The 18,315-nt window shown below is 44.3% G+C and overlaps 1 protein-coding gene and 1 long non-coding RNA gene across 2 annotated transcripts in view; one reads left to right on the top strand and one right to left on the bottom strand.

Annotated features, from left to right (window-relative positions):
- Window positions 1-15,233, bottom strand: part of LOC137633657 (uncharacterized) — a 244,598-nt gene extending 229,365 nt beyond the window's left edge. Inside the window, exons 1-2 of the long non-coding RNA XR_011042341.1 lie at window positions 15,090-15,233; window positions 12,974-13,144 (exon numbers count right to left, since the gene is read on the bottom strand). This is a non-coding gene — a long non-coding RNA (uncharacterized lncRNA). The remainder of the gene's footprint in view (window positions 1-12,973; window positions 13,145-15,089) is intronic.
- A 1,441-nt stretch (window positions 15,234-16,674) lies between these two features.
- On the top strand, window positions 16,675-17,553 carry LOC137633750 (uncharacterized). The gene has a single exon (XM_068365996.1). It carries the CDS (start codon window positions 16,675-16,677, stop codon window positions 17,551-17,553), a length of 879 nt encoding a protein of 292 aa, XP_068222097.1.
- Window positions 17,554-18,315: the final 762 nt, after the last annotated feature.

The raw sequence follows: 18,315 nt of genomic DNA, 5'->3' as shown, positions 1-18,315 counted from the left end.
GGTTACACTGAAATCTGAAGTGCAACTCACCAGCCTCTTGTCTGACCAGCTTGCAACACTTCAATCGCTGACCCCATGACAGAGGCAGAAGAAAGAAGGAAAAGAGCTAGATATACTACATTCATTTCCAACTTCTGTTAAAAAGATACCATAGATGAGATGCAATCTGTCCTCATAAGGGAGCTGGGATTCCTACACAACGGTTTGAACAGCCACCACGGATCCAAGTATCAAGAACTCAATAGACTTGCGGATACATTCTCTCATGTAGAAGGATGTGAAGGTGGTCTGCCTTCCCTGACACCTGCCTTCCTCACCTGGCCCACTGACTGGTTTCTTTTGAAAGTAGGGAGAGTTGGGGCAATACCCCTGACTTCATCAGCCAGATAGTAAGCTCTCTGTTGAGGCTCACGAAGCCAGAAAGACACCGTGTTCCCTAACAGCTCTTTCTTAGATCTGGCAAACCCATCGAAGAGATTCCTACACTCCGGCCTGAGGAGTGGGGTTCTCTTCATACAACACCCAAGAGACCTTACCGAATACAAGATCCTCTCGTCTTCCTCACCGGCTGACACCTCCGGGGGGGAGGGGATGGAGGATTCACACCTGGGGTCCTATGCTGCCAGATTCTTTATCTTTGCCACAAAGTTGGGCACAAAACTAAAGGAGACCTCCTTGGCTACGTAAGAAATACCGTGCAACTCGCTCGCTCCCTTAGTCGACAGTAAGGCAGGTAGGAAGAATGTCTTGAGGTCCGATCCCTTTCTGATTCAGTCCTCTTCAAAGGTTCGAATGGGGTACGCGTAAGAAACCTGATTACTAGGGTCACATCCCACTACAGGGGCCTAAGATCCCAGGGTGGGCAAGATTGTTTGAAGCTCCTCACGAGCATTGACAGCTCCTAAAAAGCCAAGAGGATTTTATCTTCCAGTGGATACACCATACTCTAGGCCTAGAGATAACCTTTGATGGCTGCAACCAAGAGATGTTTTTCCCGATGAAGGAAGACGAAGAAATCCCTTTCTACGACACCAATCACAGGATATGGCCCACTTAGCCTGGTAGACAGATGCAGTGGACCTCTGGAGAAACTAGACATCTCATGTGTAATGCCTTGTGAAAAGCCTTTCGCTCAAAGGAGATACTCAACAGTGAAGAGATAAAGACTCCAAGGGCAAGTGGTAACTGCGCAGGTGCGGCCGACAAAGAAGAGGTGGCCATAAGGGTAGTTCTCTTGGGACCTCAACCAGAAGAGCCGGCAGATCGGGATACAACTCGGCCTGTGGCCATCTTGGAGCCACCAAGGTCATTCTGACTCCTGTCATCATAATCAACGCCGTGTTGATTACTGGCCAAATCAGGGTGAATGGGGGAAACGTGTAAATGTATATGTGATCCCAGAGGCATTGCCAGGCTTCTTCCAACACTGCCCAAGGATTGCAAACAGGTTGATCCCCGGTGAACCCCACAGGGCAAGAAGCCTTTCCTCCACGAGAGGCTGTAGAGACCACTCTGCTCCTGCAGCCTGGCCCTGATGGCTGAATGTGTGGACTAGCTCATTCATCTTGCCCAGAATGCACCTTGCTGACAATTCTACAGGGTGAAACCCTGCCCAAATAAGCATCTGCTTCACGAACTTGCCGAGGGGAGCGCTAGAACATGCCTTCTTACTCGCTGATGTAGGCCATTACAGCGACTACCAAGTGCTTCCTCAAACTTTCTTGGAACACTTGCAGACAGAGGAAGGACACTCGCATCTCGAGGATGTTGATGTGCAGATGCCTGTATTCCTTGGACCACACTCCTGATACAAAGACAGATGAAGATTCGGACTTAAAAAGTCGAGTGGGACTTCCTGATGAGGATTATTCTTGTCGAGCCACCCGGCAAGATCGTTTCGGACTTCCTGTGATACCGGTGCAGGATATAATGGGAGATGATCCCTGCTTGCTACCCAGTGATCCTTCAGGCACCACTGAAGGGATCTCTGGTGGAGGAACCCTAGAAGAATAAGCTTCTCTTACATTGATTGATGTTTGAGAAGATGTTGCCAATGTTAAACTGGAGCAACTGTCTTTGACAGGAACAGTCGTGCAACCTCCCCAAGCTTGCCGATGCCATCGTCTATGGGAAAATGTCTGCTGCTGCTGAGTCTATCAGCATGCCCAGGTACTTCACACCCTCTACTTGGGTATATTTTAACTTTTCCCAGTTTACCGCAATCCCCAGATGGTGGCAAAGTGCAAGAAGCCGATCTCGATTCTGAAGCAACTGTCTCTTTGAAGAGGCCAGGATCAACCAGTCATTGAGATACACCAGCAGTCTCATCCTTCACGAGTGGGTCCAAGCGGCTACCACAATGTACACCTGAGTGAACCCCTGAGGAGCCACACATAGTCTGAGACACCGTACCGTTGAGGGGGAAGTGGAGGTACTTCCAAGAAGTCTGATGAACAGGCAGTTGAAAGTATGCATCTTTCAGATCTACAGAAAGCCTGAAGTCTTTCTCTCTGATGGAAGACAGCACAGACCTTACTTTTTCCATCCTGAACTCGAGTGACCGTCAACTCAGCACTCAATAAGGACGTAACGTCAGCCTTGAATCTCTATAAAGGGAGGGCCCCCTTCAGAGTGGAAACTCCGGCTAAGACGTGGCATTCTTTGGCAGAAAAAAAAACTTCCGTAGCAAGATCCTGTTACCTTGTTGGACCTGCTTGAACCAAACAAATTTCCAGATCCACAGATCTGACTATCCACCTGGTCCAACGCAAGGTCAACCAGGGCTTCGATTCAAGAGGGCCACCGAAATGCCGATAGACAACCGATGTCCTCCCCGCTGGTGGAACCACCGTAGCCTCCCCCAAGATGTTACATTCACAATGAGTGCAATGACCTCCAGAAAAGAACTCTCCAACTCAGGGTAGGCAGCCTCCGTGGGCATCAAACCGCAGGTCAGAATCCCGACGACCTCCTGCTCTTGAGTACCGTCGTCCGCTGCAGCGAATGTAGGTGATGCCACATGCTACGGAGTCTGCTTCTACTCATGATTACGTCTATTCCATCCCAAGGACAGAACCAGGCGCATAATTTGGAGAAGACAAAGGCCCGGCAAGCCCAGGGCCATGGAAGGAGGACTCACGCACAAGACAGCGTGGCACTAGACTCAGCACACCATGCCCCAGCACCACAGGTCAGGGTTGAAGGACACGAAAGGGCACAATAACAAGAGCCCTTCGACCCACATTCTCCACCTACTAGAGAGCACAAGCCCTCTAACATGGCATCAAATGGTGCCACCTTCTCTTCCCAAAGTAAGTCCATGCAAAAGCCGGAAGCCGCAACAACTTTCTCATCATGCCTGAAACAGACCGAGAGACAAGCTCCCATCTGTTCCGGCCGACTACCGGAGTAGACGGATCAGCAAAGGCTACCCGGCCCTCTGGCCTCGCTACTGGTGTTGTTGGAGTTACAGGGGTTGACAGCATAACCCACCAGGGCACAGCTACTGGGCTACCAGAATGGCCAGTACCAGAACGTAAGCAAGACTCTGGTCCCTGGCTCTGCGGGAACGACACGGGTACCATCCACCTATCCCAAGAGAGAGGTCGTGTCATCGGGGACCAAGTCCCCACGACTACAGCTGGCTTTCCTGGACTTTTGTTACCCCTTCCATAGCAAAGTGGAACAGTCAGGAAATGAATTATCCAAAGGAATAAATGAAAAAGATAGAGTCAACAGCAGCAAAGAGGTAAGAACAGCAGCATCTACATCCACCCTTGATGTGGCCAAAGCCAAATTGACCTTGACGTAGTCAGACGAGCGAGTGAGTGAGTTCCCTTACCAGTCTGTTATTACCAAACTGAGTTGTTAATTATCCAATAGAGATCTCACCTTTGGCAGAGACAATGAAAGGTTTGTATAACCTCAAGAGCAATATGCCTCATGTAATATACCACAAAATGAACAGATGTTCTCATGCAATGAACTCCTTAACTTGCAGAGACATTTAGCGCATGAGTGTAGGCTGTAAGGTAGGTATTGTAGAGGACAAATTTGGAAATAATTTCTATTTATTATTATTATTATTACTAGCCAAGCTACAACCCTAATTGGAAAAGCAAGATGCTATAAGCCCAAGGGCTCCAACAGGGAAAAATAGCCCAGTGAGGAAAGGAAATAAGGAAATAAATAAATGATGAGAATAAATTAACAATATATCATTCTAAAAACAGTAACAGCGTCAAAACAGATATGTCCTATATAAACTATTAACAATGTCAAAAACAGATATGTCATATATAAACTATAAAAAGACTATACAAACACTGAGCTCTTTACAGTGGATACTAGTTCAGTGAATACTGAAAACTAGCCAAAAAACCAGGTGCAGTACAGTAAAACTACCCACCACTAGTTACGGGGGGGTAGTAGCAGGGGGGGATTAGTCGCCCTGCTCACACACTCACTAGTTAAGTAACGTCACTTTTTAATGGCAGGCAGGACTTTCGAGGTTGTGTGAACAGGTGAGGGGATGCTCTAGGAATGTCCTCTTGTAGAACTTTCATTCTTCCACTTATATAAGTTCGCACATGCACAGGAGAGAGTGCGAGCAGAAAAGGGAGTGTGCAAGGAGTACACACAAATAGTTGAGGGCAAGCTCCTGTAGGAGTGCAAGTGTGCACAGTAGCTTGCAGTGGGCGCGAATCCCAGCCTCGTGTGAATGGACGAGGGTGCACTCCTGTTTATTATCTTCTCTCTGTCTTTGGTGAAGGATAAAGAAAAAGTAAGCATTACGTAACTCCAATTGATCAGTCTTCTTGATCTTCCTACTTCAGAGGGAAAATGAAGGTTGAGACCCCTTCATCCCGACCTACAAAGAGAAGAGACGAAGGAGAGAGAGAGAGAGGGGCAAAAGAGGAGGAGAAACTTGCAGCTCTCCTTGAAGGGTCATTTAGGCTGATGACGATGCTCCAACTGGGGAGAAAAAAAAATAAAATGTTATTTTCATTAGTAAAATAAATTTTTGAATATACTTACCCGATGATCATATAGCTGTCAGCTCTGCTGCCCGACAGAAAAAACCTACGGGCGGAATACGCCAGCGATCGCTATACAGGTGGGGGTGTACATCAACAGCGCCATCTGTCGAGTAGGTACTCAAGTACTCTATGTCAACACAGAACCAATTTTCTCCTCGGTCCACTGGGTCTCTATTGGGGAGGAAGGGTGGGTCCTTTAATTTATGATCATCGGGTAAGTATATTCAAAAATGTTATTTTCATTAGTAAAATAAATTTTTGAATATACTTACCCGATGATCATATAGCTGTCAGCTCTGCTGCCCGACAGAAAAAACCTACGGGCGGAATACTCCAGCGATCGCTATACAGGTGGGGGTGTACATCAACAGCGCCATCTGTCGAGTAGGTACTCAAGTACTCTATGTCAACACAGAACCAATTTTCTCCTCGGTCCACTGGGTCTCTATTGGGGAGGAAGGGTGGGTCCTTTAATTTATGATCATCGGGTAAGTATATTCAAAAATTTATTTTACTAATGAAAATAACATTTTTCAATATTAAACTTACCCGATGATCATATAGCTGATTCACACCCAGGGGGGTGGGTAGAGACCAGCATATATGTTAACCTTAAGAGCTAAGTATTCCGTATTTCATTTTAGCAGTTATTCAAAATAACAAACATAAAATTAATAAGTACCTGGTAAGGAAGTCGACTTGAACAATTACTCTGCCTTTTTTAAGTACGTCTTCCTTACTGAGCCTCGCGATCCTCACAGGATGCTGAGCGACTCCTAGGAGCTGAAGTATGAAGGGCTGCAACCCATACTAAAGGACCTCATCACAACCTCTAATCTAGGCGCTTCTCAAGAAAGAATTTGACCACCCGCCAAATCAACCAGGATGCGAAAGGCTTCTTAGCCTTCCGGACAACCCAAAAAACAACAATAAAAAGCATTTCAAGAGAAAGATTAAAAAAGGTTATGGGATTATGGGAATGTAGTGGCTGAGCCCTCACCCACTACTGCACTCGCTGCTACGAATGGTCCCAGGGTGTAGCAGTTCTCGTAAAGAGACTGGACATCTTTAAGGTAAAATGATGCGAACACTGACTTGCTTCTCCAATAGGTTGCATCCATTACACTCTGCAGAGATCTGTTTTGTTTGAAGGCCACTGAAGTTGCGACAGCTCTAACTTCATGTGTCCTTACCTTCAGCAAAGCATGGTCCTCCTCATTCAGATGGGAATGAGCTTCTCGAATTAAAAGCCTGATATAATAAGAAACTGCATTCTTCGACATTGGTAACGAAGGTTTCTTAATGGCACACCATAAAGCTTCTGATTGTCCACGTAATGGCTTAGTCCGTTTCAAATAGTACTTAAGAGCTCTTACTGGGCATAGTACTCTTTCTTGTTCATTTCCAACCAAACTAGCAAGGCTTGGAATATCGAACGATTTGGGCCAAGGACGAGAAGGAAGTTCGTTTTTGGCTAAAAAACCAAGCTGTAAGGAACATGTAGCCGTTTCAGATGTAAATCCAATGTTCCTGCTGAAGGCGTGTATCTCACTGACTCTTTTAGCTGTTGCTAAGCAGACGAGGAAAAGAGTTTTCAAAGTGAGATCTTTAAAAGAGGCTGATTGAAGTGGCTCGAACCTTGCTGACATAAGGAATCTTAGTACCACGTCTAAGTTCCAACCTGGTGTGGCCAACCGACGCTCCTTCGTGGTCTCAAAAGACTTAAGGAGGTCCTGTAGATCTTTGTTGTTAGACAGATCTAAGCCTCTGTGACGGAAGACTGCTGCCAACATGCTTCTGTAACCCTTGATCGTGGGGGCTGAAAGGGATCTTTCCTTCCTTAGGTATAACAGGAAGTCAGCTATCTGAGTTACAGAGGTACTGGTTGAGGATACTGATTTGGACTTGCACCAACTTCGGAAGACTTCCCACTTCGACTGGTAGACTTTGAGAGTGGATGTCCTCCTAGCTCTAGCAATCGCTCTGGCTGCCTCCTTCGAAAAGCCTCTAGCTCTCGAGAGTCTTTCGATAGTCTGAAGGCAGTCAGACGAAGAGCGTGGAGGCTTGGGTGTACCTTCTTTACATGCGGCTGACGCAGAAGGTCCACTCTTAGGGGAAGTGTTCTGGGAACGTCTACTAGCCATTGCAGTACCTCGGTGAACCATTCTCTCGCGGGCCAGAGGGGAGCAACCAACGTCAACCGTGTCCCTTCGTGAGAGGCGAACTTCTGCAGTACTCTGTTGACAATCTTGAACGGGGGGAACGCATAAAGGTCTAGATGGGACCAATCCAGAAGAAAGGCATCTATGTGAACTGCTGCTGGGTCCGGAATCGGTGAACAATAATTTGGGAGCCTCTTGGTCATCGAGGTTGCGAACAGATCTATGGTGGGTTGGCCCCACAATGCCCATAGTTTGTTGCATACATTCTTGTGAAGGGTCCACTCTGTTGGGATGATTTGACCCTTCCGGCTGAGGCGGTCTGCCATGACATTCATGTCGCCTTGAATGAACCTCGTTACAAGGGATATGTTTCGATCTCTTGACCAGGTGAGGAGGTCCCTTGCGATCTCGTACAACTTCATCGAATGAGTCCCTCCTTGCTTGGAGATGTACGCCAGTGCTGTGGTGTTGTCGGAGTTCACCTCCACCACCTTGCCTAGAAGGAGGGACTTGAAGCTTCTCAAGGCCAGATGAACTGCCAGTAGCTCCTTGCAGTTGATGTGTAACTCGCATTGAACCGCATTCCACGTGCCCGAGCATTCCCGACCGTCCAACGTTGCACCCCAGCCCGTGTGATGCGTCCGAGAAGAGAAGGTGGTCGGGGGTCTGAACAGCCAGTGGCAGACCCTCCCTGAGGAGAATGTTGTTCTTCCACCAAGTCAGTGATGACTTCATCTTCTCGGAAATAGGAACTGAGACCGCTTCTAGCGTCTTGTCCTTTCTCCAGTGAGCAGCTAAGTGAAACTGCAGGGGGCGAAGGTGGAGTCTCCCTAACGCGATGAACTGGTCCAGTGATGAAAGTGTCCCTATCAGACTCATCCACTGTCTGACCGAACACCGGTCCTTCTTCAGCATGGACTGGATGCATTCTTGGGCTTGACTGATTCTGGGGGCCGACGGAAAAGCCCGAAAAGCTTGACTCTGAATCTCCATTCCTAGGTAAACTATAGTTTGGGATGGGACGAGTTGGGACTTTTCTATATTGACCAGGAGACCCAATTCCTTGGTCAGATCTAGAGTCCACTGTAGATTCTCCAGACAGCGACGACTTGACGCAGCTCTTAAAAGCCAGTCGTCCAAATAGAGGGAGGCTCTGATGTTTGCTAAATGCAGGAATTTGGCAATATTCCTCATCAGTTTGGTAAAAACTAGAGGTGCCGTGCTTAGGCCAAAGCACAGGGCTTGGAACTGGTATACGACCTTCCCGAAAACGAACCTTAGAAAAGGTTGGGAATCTGGGTGGATGGGGACGTGAAAGTACGCGTCCTTTAGGTCTAACGAGACCATCCAGTCTTCCTTCCTGACCGATGCTAGAACCGACTTTGTCGTCTCCATGGTGAACGTCTGCTTTGTGACAAAGACATTCAGAGAACTGACGTCTAGCACCGGTCTCCACCCTCCTGTCTTCTTCGGCACTAAGAAGAGGCGGTTGTAGAAGCCCGGGGATTGATGGTCCCGGACTATGACTACCGCTCCCTTTTGTAGTAAGAGAGACACCTCTTGCTGTAAAGCTAGCCTCTTTTCCTCCTCTCTGTACCTGGGAGAGAGGTTGATGGGAGTCGTTGCTAGAGGGGGCTTGCGCAAGAATGGAATCTTGTACCCCTCCCTGAGTAACTTCACAGACTGTGCGTCTGCGCCCCTGTTCTCCCAGGCCTGCCAGTAGTTCTTGAGCCTGGCTCCCACTGCTGTCTGAAGAAGGTGGCAGTCAGACTCTGCCTCTAGAGGACTTGGAACCCTTCTTCTTACTCCCACGTTGACTTCCGGCACGAGCACCTCCTCTGCTGGAGGCTCTGCCACGAAAGGGCGGAATGAACCTTGACGCTGGTGTGTCCATCCTAGGTCTAGGTACGGAGGGCAAAGGGGTGACTTTGCGTGCGGATGACGCCACCAGGTCATGGGTGTCTTTCTGGATCAAGGAGGCAGCAATCTCCTTGATCAATTCTTCAGGGAAGAGACACTTCGAGAGTGGAGCAAACATCAGCTCCGACTTTTGACATGGGGTGACTCCAGCTGACAAGAAGGAGCAAAGGTGATCTCGCTTCTTGAGTACCCCAGACACGAAAGAAGCCGCAAGCTCACTAGACCCATCCCTAATGGCTTTGTCCATGCAGGACATGATGAGCATGGAAGTCTCCTTATCAGAAGGGGAGGTCTTCCTGCTCAATGCTCCCAAACACCAGTCCAGGAAGTTAAAGACCTCGAAAGCGCGGAAAACTCCCTTCATAAGATGGTCCATGTCCGAAGGGGTCCAGCAAATCTTGGAGCGTCTCATAGCCAGCCTGCGGGGAGAGTCTACCAGACTTGAGAAGTCGCCCTGGACAGAGGCAGGAACTCCCAAGCCGAGAACTTCTCCCGTGGCATACCAGACGCTAGATCTGGAAGCAAGCTTGACCGGGGGAAACATGAAGGATGTCTTTCCCAATTGCTTCTTGGACTGCAACCACTCCCCCAGTACCCTTAAGGCTCTCTTGGACGAGCGAGCGAGTACGAGCTTCGTAAAGGCAGGAGCTGCTGACTGCATGCCTAAAGCGAACTCAGAGGGAGGTGAGCGTGGTGCTGCAGACACAAACTGGTCTGGATATAAATCCTTAAAGAGCGCAAGCACTTTCCTAAAGTCTAAGGAGGGAGGCGTGGTCTTGGGTTCTTCGATGTCGGAGTGTTGGTCGTCAAGATGTGCAGCTTCGTCATCATCAGAGATACCATCGTCCGAATGTTGAGGAGGAAGAGGCAACGGAGTGGGCTGGACAGCTGAGTCCGGCAGCACGGGTGCATGCGTGGCTGCACTGGACCCAACATCATGCCACTGTTGGTCAGTCTGAGAACTGGCAACAACCAAAGCTGAGTGGGTGCGCAAAGAGTCTACACCCGACTGTGGAAGGATAGCGGAGACCACCGTGGGTTGCGGAGGCTGACGCACCGCGTCAAAACACGGCAGCCTAACTCCACCCTCCTGTTGTTGTGGTAGCTCACGCACGGCAACGGAGAGCTCCGTGCGTCTGTGGGAGTCAGCATGCGTCTGGCAGGGTCGACTGCGCATGGGTGGAGGAGCTCTCACAGCCGGAGTGTGGGAGCAGGCAGCCTCAGCGTCTGCTGGGCGCACAACCGTGGCAGGTTGTAGGTTAACGGGTGCAGCGTCAACCTTCTCCGCAGCCGGAGTGTGGGAGCAGGCAGCCTCAGCGTGAGCTGGGCGCACAACCGTGGCAGGTTGTAGGCTAACGGGAGCAGTGTCAACCTTCTCCGCACGAAACTCCTGCATAACCGCAGCTAACTGAGTCTGCATAGACTGCAGTAAAGACCACTTAGGGTCTACAAAAGCGGCAACAGACGGAGCTACTGTCCGTTGAGACTGAGGGTCTAAAACAGCGGGTGCGGCAACAGACGGAGTTAGTGCCTGTTGCGGTACCACTTTGCCTCTCTTAGGAGGTGTGCAGTCGGAGGAGGACTGCAGCGAGTCCGAACTGACCCAGTGGCTACACCTGGGCCGTTGGACTAGCTCGGAAGGGACCTTACGCTTAAGAGGCCGTGAGACCTTGGTCCATCATTTCTGTCTAGAAACCTCTTCCGCAGACGAGGACAAAATGGGCTCACTCGTCTTCTTGTGGGTGGGACGATCTCGGTAAGATACGTCCAAAACCACGGAGGGTACGTCTGTACGCTGATTAAAGCCTGTCGAACCCTTTGGTCGTACGACATTGCTTCTCCCCTGGGCTTGGGAGCTTGCAAGAGGTCCCGGACTGGGAGGACGACAGGCACGAACAGACGCACCCTCATGCGTAACACTGACACTTTTCACCGCACTGACACTCACTTCACTTCCCACTGCACTTTTACCTTTCAACTCTCTGACATCAGCCATGAGTTGATTGCGGTCATTAGCCAATGACTCGACTCTCTCACCTAGAGCCTGAATGGCACGCATCATATCCGCCATTGAAGGTTGATGAGAGCTAGCAGGGGGGTCGGGTGCAACCACTACAGGGGAAGGAATAGGATGAGGGGCATGGGGAGAGGAAAAATCAATAGAGCGAGACGAACTCCTCCTGAGCCTATCCTTCTCTAGCCTACGTGCATATTTCAGGAATTCTTGAAACCCGAATTCCGAAAGCCCAGCGCATTCCTCACATCGATCTTCCAATTGACAGGCTTTACCCCTACAATTGGAACAAACGGTGTGCGGATTGATAGAGGCCTTCGGAAGATGCCTTGAACAGTCCCTAGCGCTACATTTCCTGTACTTGGGGACTTGAGAAGGGTCAGACATCTTGAATTAGTCAAAGGGGGGAATTCAAAATCTATCCAAGTCGTCAACAAATAATCCAAATCCAAAAAAGAATGCAAGGAAGTATTGAAGATAACTTCTGCACAGCGATAGCTAATAACTAGAGATGAATACTTCACCAAATAACGTGAAATTCAATCCAGAAAACAAGAGCGTATTCAGTAGGTCTTGCCGGTGGCACGACAGAGAGAAAATTGGTTCTGTGTTGACATAGAGTACTTGAGTACCTACTCGACAGATGGCGCTGTTGATGTACACCCCCACCTGTATAGCGATCGCTGGCGTATTCCGCCCGTAGGTTTTTTCTGTCGGGCAGCAGAGCTGACAGCTATATGATCATCGGGTAAGTTTAATATTGAAAAAATAAAAACAACAACAACAACAACAACAGCAACAACAGCAAAATCAGGTAAACGTTCAGGAATGGGAAGACAGAAAAGGAAAGATGACAACGGCAGAAACTTCTTCCTTTAAGGGATCACATTGATACTGACTTCCAATATTTTTAGGATTACGTTGTCAAAGAAAAGAAAAAGAAAAGCTATCTAGAGGGAACAGCAGCCAAATAAACCGACAACTAATACAGCTAAAGTTATCAAGAAACTGCTAAACCTTCCTTCTTCCAGAAAACCCTCGCAGAATGTGAGCGTCCAACCAATTATCTAGAGGATTAAAACAGCCAGTAGAGAGCCCCAGAACCAATTATCATTATTATTACTAGCTAAGCTATAACCCTAGTTGGAAAAGCATGATGCTATAAGCCCAAGGCCTTCAACAAGGAAAACTAGCCCAGTAAGGAAAGGAAATAGATAAACTACAAGAGAAGTAATAAACAATCAAAGTAAAATACTTTAAGAACAGAAACAACATTAAATTAGATCTCTCATGAATAACCTATGAAAACTTCAAAACAACAAAAGCAAGAGAAATAAGATAGAATAGTATGCCCGCGTGTACCCTCAAGCAAGAGAACTCTAACTCAAAATAGTGAAAGACCATGGTACGGAGACTGTAGCACTACCTAAGACTAGAGAACAATGGTTTGATTTTGGAGTGTCCTTCACCCTAGAAGAGCTGCTTCCCATGAGTAAAGACTCTCTTCTAACTTTACAGAGTGGAAAGTATCCCCTGAGTAACTACAGCTATTGAAAACAAAGTGAGAGCCCAGTGGTGTATGTCAGGTTGGTAGGGTCTCCTTGCCAATAGGCAGTAACTAGCGCCACCTAGGTCAAGTTCTAAAAGTTCTGAAAGCACATTCCTATCAAAGGGTTTGCATTTGCGTAGGAACAAATACTCGGTCGATTCGCATTTCATTTTGCACTTATTTAAATCATTTCTCATTTCTTCCTTTTGAAAGTTCTCCAGTCTTAAGTTATAAGTAAACATCGGTTACCAAATAGACTTAAGACCTTCTACTAAACATCGGTACTTACTTTTCCTGCTCCTCGTAGTATTCCCGTTTGTCTGCCACGCTCGTTGCGGCCATGGCTAAAGTCTCCGCTTCTGACGGCACAAGAACTTCCCCTCGGGTAAAGAATGATCTTTCCGAGGCGAGAATTTATGAGTGCGGATAACAGAATCACTCTGGCTTAATTCTCCCTTATCTGGAAAGACACAATCATGAACAATAGGAATATTATCTTTGGTTATTATTTTCATAATGTTTTTGTAAAATTAACATGCGATGAAAAGTGCCATTTACCCTAATCTTTACTGTCATATAAGCAACACTTCATACTATGTTTTCCTACCTGTAATACAATTCAGAATTACTGTATAAATACATTACAGAAATGGATAAATGTGTACTGTAGTACAATATTCCTAATAATTTTAATTAAGGGCTCCTTGTTTATTTAATGGAACTTTGAACAATTTTAAAGGAAATACTTGAGGAAAACCTATATTTTTCTAATTAAATCCATTTTAAAACTAGGATCTTTGTAGTTGGTTAGAACGGACTCTGTAAAATTGTTAAAATTATAGATCAAGTCAGAAAATTATTTCATTTCATTCTTTACTGTCCTCATCTCAGCGACGAGAGAAGGAAAATAATAGAACTACAGAAGAGGAAAAGGAAAAGAGGAGGAAAAGAAGATATTAGGAAACGTTCTGTTTAAGGAAGAATTAATAGTGGAAAGAAAAGAATATATATACCCAATGTGGGAAAAAAAGGATTAAACAAAATAAATGAACTAGAATAGAGAAGACAACTAAGGAAGTGCCCATGGAAAGGCAAATCCCTCCGCCCAGCAACGGATCGGAATGGGATAGATAGAGGTTTTCCATAGAGGGATAGAGAATATAGGTTTTCCAGTAGTAAATAATGTGCTCCGTCCGAAACTGACATTCATTGTTAAATTGCATAAGTAAAGACTAAAAAAACCCTTATTTAATAAGGGAAACAGGTCCACATATAAAGAGGGAAACAGGAGCTTTTGTATATCAGCGGCCAGTTCCTCCAACATGCATAGAAAATGAGAATTTTCTTCCCATTTTCTAGTCGTTCGTAAGATGTGAACGCTGTACAATATAAACTGTGTCCATTTTTCTGCAGAACCTCTACACGAGAACACCACACAACCTAACCTAATAGCAATGTCCTTACCTACTTAAGGGAGGGCTAACGACCCCTGCGTACCCCCTTAAACTACCGTCATTATACATACACCCAGGGAATCAAACAGAAGAACACCACATAAACCGAGGTTCCGCAACCTAACCTAACCTAGGAGCCATATGTTTACCTACTTACCTATGGGGGAGGTTGTGACCCCCTTAGGACTCTAGTATCCTCAGTTTATAATAATACCGAGGCATCACTAAATATCATATTTCATAAAATGTAAATCTATCTTCATAATGTCATATTTCAAAGATATAAAATATTTTCCTCATAAATAAAATTGATTTATTATTATTATCATTACTATTATTATTATTATTATTATTATTATTATTTCTATTATCATTATTATTATTAATTTTATTATTACTATTATTATTATTATTATCATTATTATTATCATCATTATTATAATTTCTATTATTAATATTATTATTATTATTAATTTTATTATTACTATTATTATTATTATTATTATTATTATTATTACTGCTAGCTAAGCTACAGCCCTAATTGGAAAAGCAGGACGCTATAAGACTCATAAGGGCTCCATCAGGGAAAAATAGCCCAGTGAGGAAAGGAAACAAGGGAAATAATAACAGACATTTAAAAACAATAATAATATTAAAATAAATCTTTCGTATATAAACTATAAAACCTTCAAAATAACGAGGAAAAAAAACAAGATAAAATAGTAAAAAGTCGTAAAAAATATGTACAGTTGCCTTCACTAATTCCGGTATACTTCACGACAAGCTAAGGAGACGTCAGTGTGCCGGAATTAGTGAAGCCAACTGTACATAGCTTAAACTAGCCTTGTTTCGACTAACATCACCAGCTCACGTCACATATAGTAGAAGGCTGTGGTCTAACCCACGATCACTTTAGACATAACAATTAGACAGAATAAGGTTAAAACTGACCTGTACCGGGATGTTACAGCCATGAAATGACGTATAGGAGTTCTCCCGTTACTGTAATGATACAGGAAGTTACAGGAAAGTGACGTAATTCGTTAAAATAAGCTTCGTAAAGTCATGGCATTTCACCGAGTCACTCTGATTACTGTTATTATTTCTCAGCTGATCGCTGGTGTTCCAGCGAGTGGAACGAGCAGTGTTCTTTTTAATTATTTCTTCTAATTAATATATATTTTGTAATTTTTTTGATAAAATTATACATTTTAATATATAATTAATAATAATGCTTATTTTTGGCTATCAATTTCACATATATTATGTTATTTACGCTTATTATTTTAACGAGATAGAACTGTTCTTTTTAATTTATCTTCTAATTGTTATATATTTTGTAGTTATTTCAATATAATTATATTTATTAACATCTAATTAATATTATTTCTTGTTTTTAGCTATTAATTTCACTTATATTATGTTTATTTAGGCTTATTTTTAAGGGTAGAACTGATGTTCCAGCGAGTTAGCGAGCAATAAGTGTTCTTTTTAATTATTTCTTCCAATGAATACATATTTTGTAATGCTTTCAATAAAATTATATATTTTAATATATGATTAATATTATTGCTTGGTTTCTATTATGGATTTCACATATATATTGTTTATTTAAGCTCATTGTATAAGGGTGGTCTTGCTTGCATTCCAGCGAGTTGAAGAGCTGGAAGTGTTATTTTTAATTTCTTTTTATAGTTTATTTATGACATATTTGTCTTTGATGTTGTTAATAGTTTATATATGACATGTCTGTTTTGACGTTTACTTATTTTAGAATGATTTATTGTTAATTTGTTCTCTTCATTTATTTATTTCCTTATTTCCTTTCCTCACTGGGCTATTTTTTCCTGTTGGAGCCCCTGGGCTTATAGCACCTTGCTTTTCCAACTAGGGTTGTAGCTTGGATAGTAATAATAATAATAGGACTAGGTTATTGTACGTCCTATCAGAATCAAATTCATGATAGGATTTCACGGGGGGTAGCCAGGAAGTTATCCGAAGATGAGGTATATAGTTATCATCATCATCATCATCATTTCAGCCTTCAAAAGTCCTTTGTTGGATGTAGGCCTCCCTTAGGTTCCTCCACAGACTTCTATCGCAAGCTATTCTGTGCCACTGTTGCTTATGTTGGTCTAAGTCATCTCGCCAGCGGGTTTTTTGTCTTCCTCGGTTTCTTGTGTATCCTCGGGGTGTCCAGAAGGTTGTTCATGATGTCCATCGGTTGTCTGTCATCCTGGCAATGTGCCCTGCCTAGTTCCATTTGAGCTTGCTAATGGTTTCAAGGATATCCATTACTTTAGTTTTTTGACGTATCCATTTATAAGGGACCTGTATTCCACATACCCATACTGAAGTTCTAAAGCCTGACTCGAGCTCAACTCCCCTTCGGATAGTGTTTAATTCTTCTGCTAGGTATATGAATTTTTCTCTAAATGAAATGTGGGCGAAGGGTCCCGACCTGCTAAACTCACTTTTGGGTGTTTTACTTAGGTTCCGAGAAAATGAAGTAGCATTTGTGTGTGATTTAGCCAAAATGTATAACACTATCTCTCTGTCCTTATTTAACCAGCACTGTGATAGGTTTCTTTGGCGTGACTTCAAGGTTGATGTTAAGCCAGATCATTATACGTTGACTTGTGTCCCATTTGGGGACAAACCCAGTGGAACTATTGCTATGCTTGCTTTGAAATTAACAGCAGAGATGAGTAAGGATGAATACCCTGTAGCTACGCAGATCATTGTGAATAATAGTTATGTTGATGACATATTGGGAAGCTGTGACAGCATAGAGATTGCAAACGAACTGATGAAACAAATTGAAAGAATTATAGGTCGTGGGGGTTTTAAAATTAAGCATTGGATTTTATGTGGCAATGCAAATCATGAGAATCCCAATGTTAAAGGGACTAAAAGGGAAAAGGAAAAGGTTTTAGGAATTGTGTGGGATCCTCATAGAGACCGGTTAGTATATGAAGTTCAAATAAATTTTTCTCCAAAGCATAGGAACATTCATACTGAACCTAACTTTGCGTCAGATGATCTCATGGTTAATGTGCCACAGTATTTAACTAGAAGAATGTTGTTAAGTCAAATCGCATCTCGGTATGATCCTTTGGGGCTAGTTTGCTTGGTAACTTTAAGAGCTAAATTGATGATGAGACAACTAATTTCCAGGACAGAGGTGATCGAAGGAAAAGTTAGCCATTATGATTGGGATAGTGCAGTGTCGACAGATATTAGGAATGAGTGGTTAAGTTATTTCCAGATGTTGTTTGAGCTTCAGTCTCTCAGCTTCCCTAGGTGTGTCAAAGTAGAAGGTACCATCGGTAAACCAATGCTGGTGGTTTTCTCTGATGGGTCTAATTCTGCATATGGAGCATGTATTAGTGTGCTACTGTTATTAACACATTGAGTATGTGTTGTTTGAGATGTTGAGTCTTGAATTAAAGTCCAGCATTGTAACTTTAAAATGGTTTATTCTCTAAAAACAAGTGTTAAACATCTCCATCACAGGAGTATAGCTGGTTTGGTCGGATGACCAATTCAGGTGAAGTATAGATAAGAACTGCCTGAAATATCGATATCACAGATATCGTATGTTTAGTTGTCTCAGCATTTAAACACAATATGTAAACTTTACATTTGTCTAGGAAGACACCTGCAGCCGGTGACGACACAATCTTTCACACGGCATGCATTTGTGTTTATGCTTCAGAAAAATGTTACATTGCTGAGGGATGCAAAATACATCCTGTTATGATTTTATCTGACTACAGCAAATCTCACGCTAGCATCTTCATCCACAATGACATATTACGTCATGTGTTTTAAACATGTGATAACTAACTGTTACACATGTGCTTATGTGCGATGGGAATTGTCGGATGGGAATTGTCTGATGGAGGATGCTGTTCCAGGTTGCTAATGGCAAAATCTAGGCTTGCACCACTCAAACAGTTGTCCATTCCCCAGATTGAACTATGTGGGGCCTTAGTGGCAGCTAGAATGAGAGAAACTATAGTGAAGGAAATGGATTTTGAATTTGAATCGGTGATGCACAAAGAAGCGGCTTCTCAAATCACTTGTTTTCCCCATCGCATCATACGGCTCAGAATGTTGGGTTTTAAAAGCTACAGATCGGAAAAGATTAGAAAGTTTTGAACTATGGTGTTAC

Source organism: Palaemon carinicauda, chromosome 43 (genome assembly GCF_036898095.1).
Source record: "Palaemon carinicauda isolate YSFRI2023 chromosome 43, ASM3689809v2, whole genome shotgun sequence".
NCBI classification, from domain to species: Eukaryota; Metazoa; Arthropoda; class Malacostraca; order Decapoda; family Palaemonidae; genus Palaemon; species Palaemon carinicauda.
The sequence above is the reverse complement of the archived record's forward strand: the minus strand, read 5'-3'. Positions and strand labels throughout refer to the sequence as shown.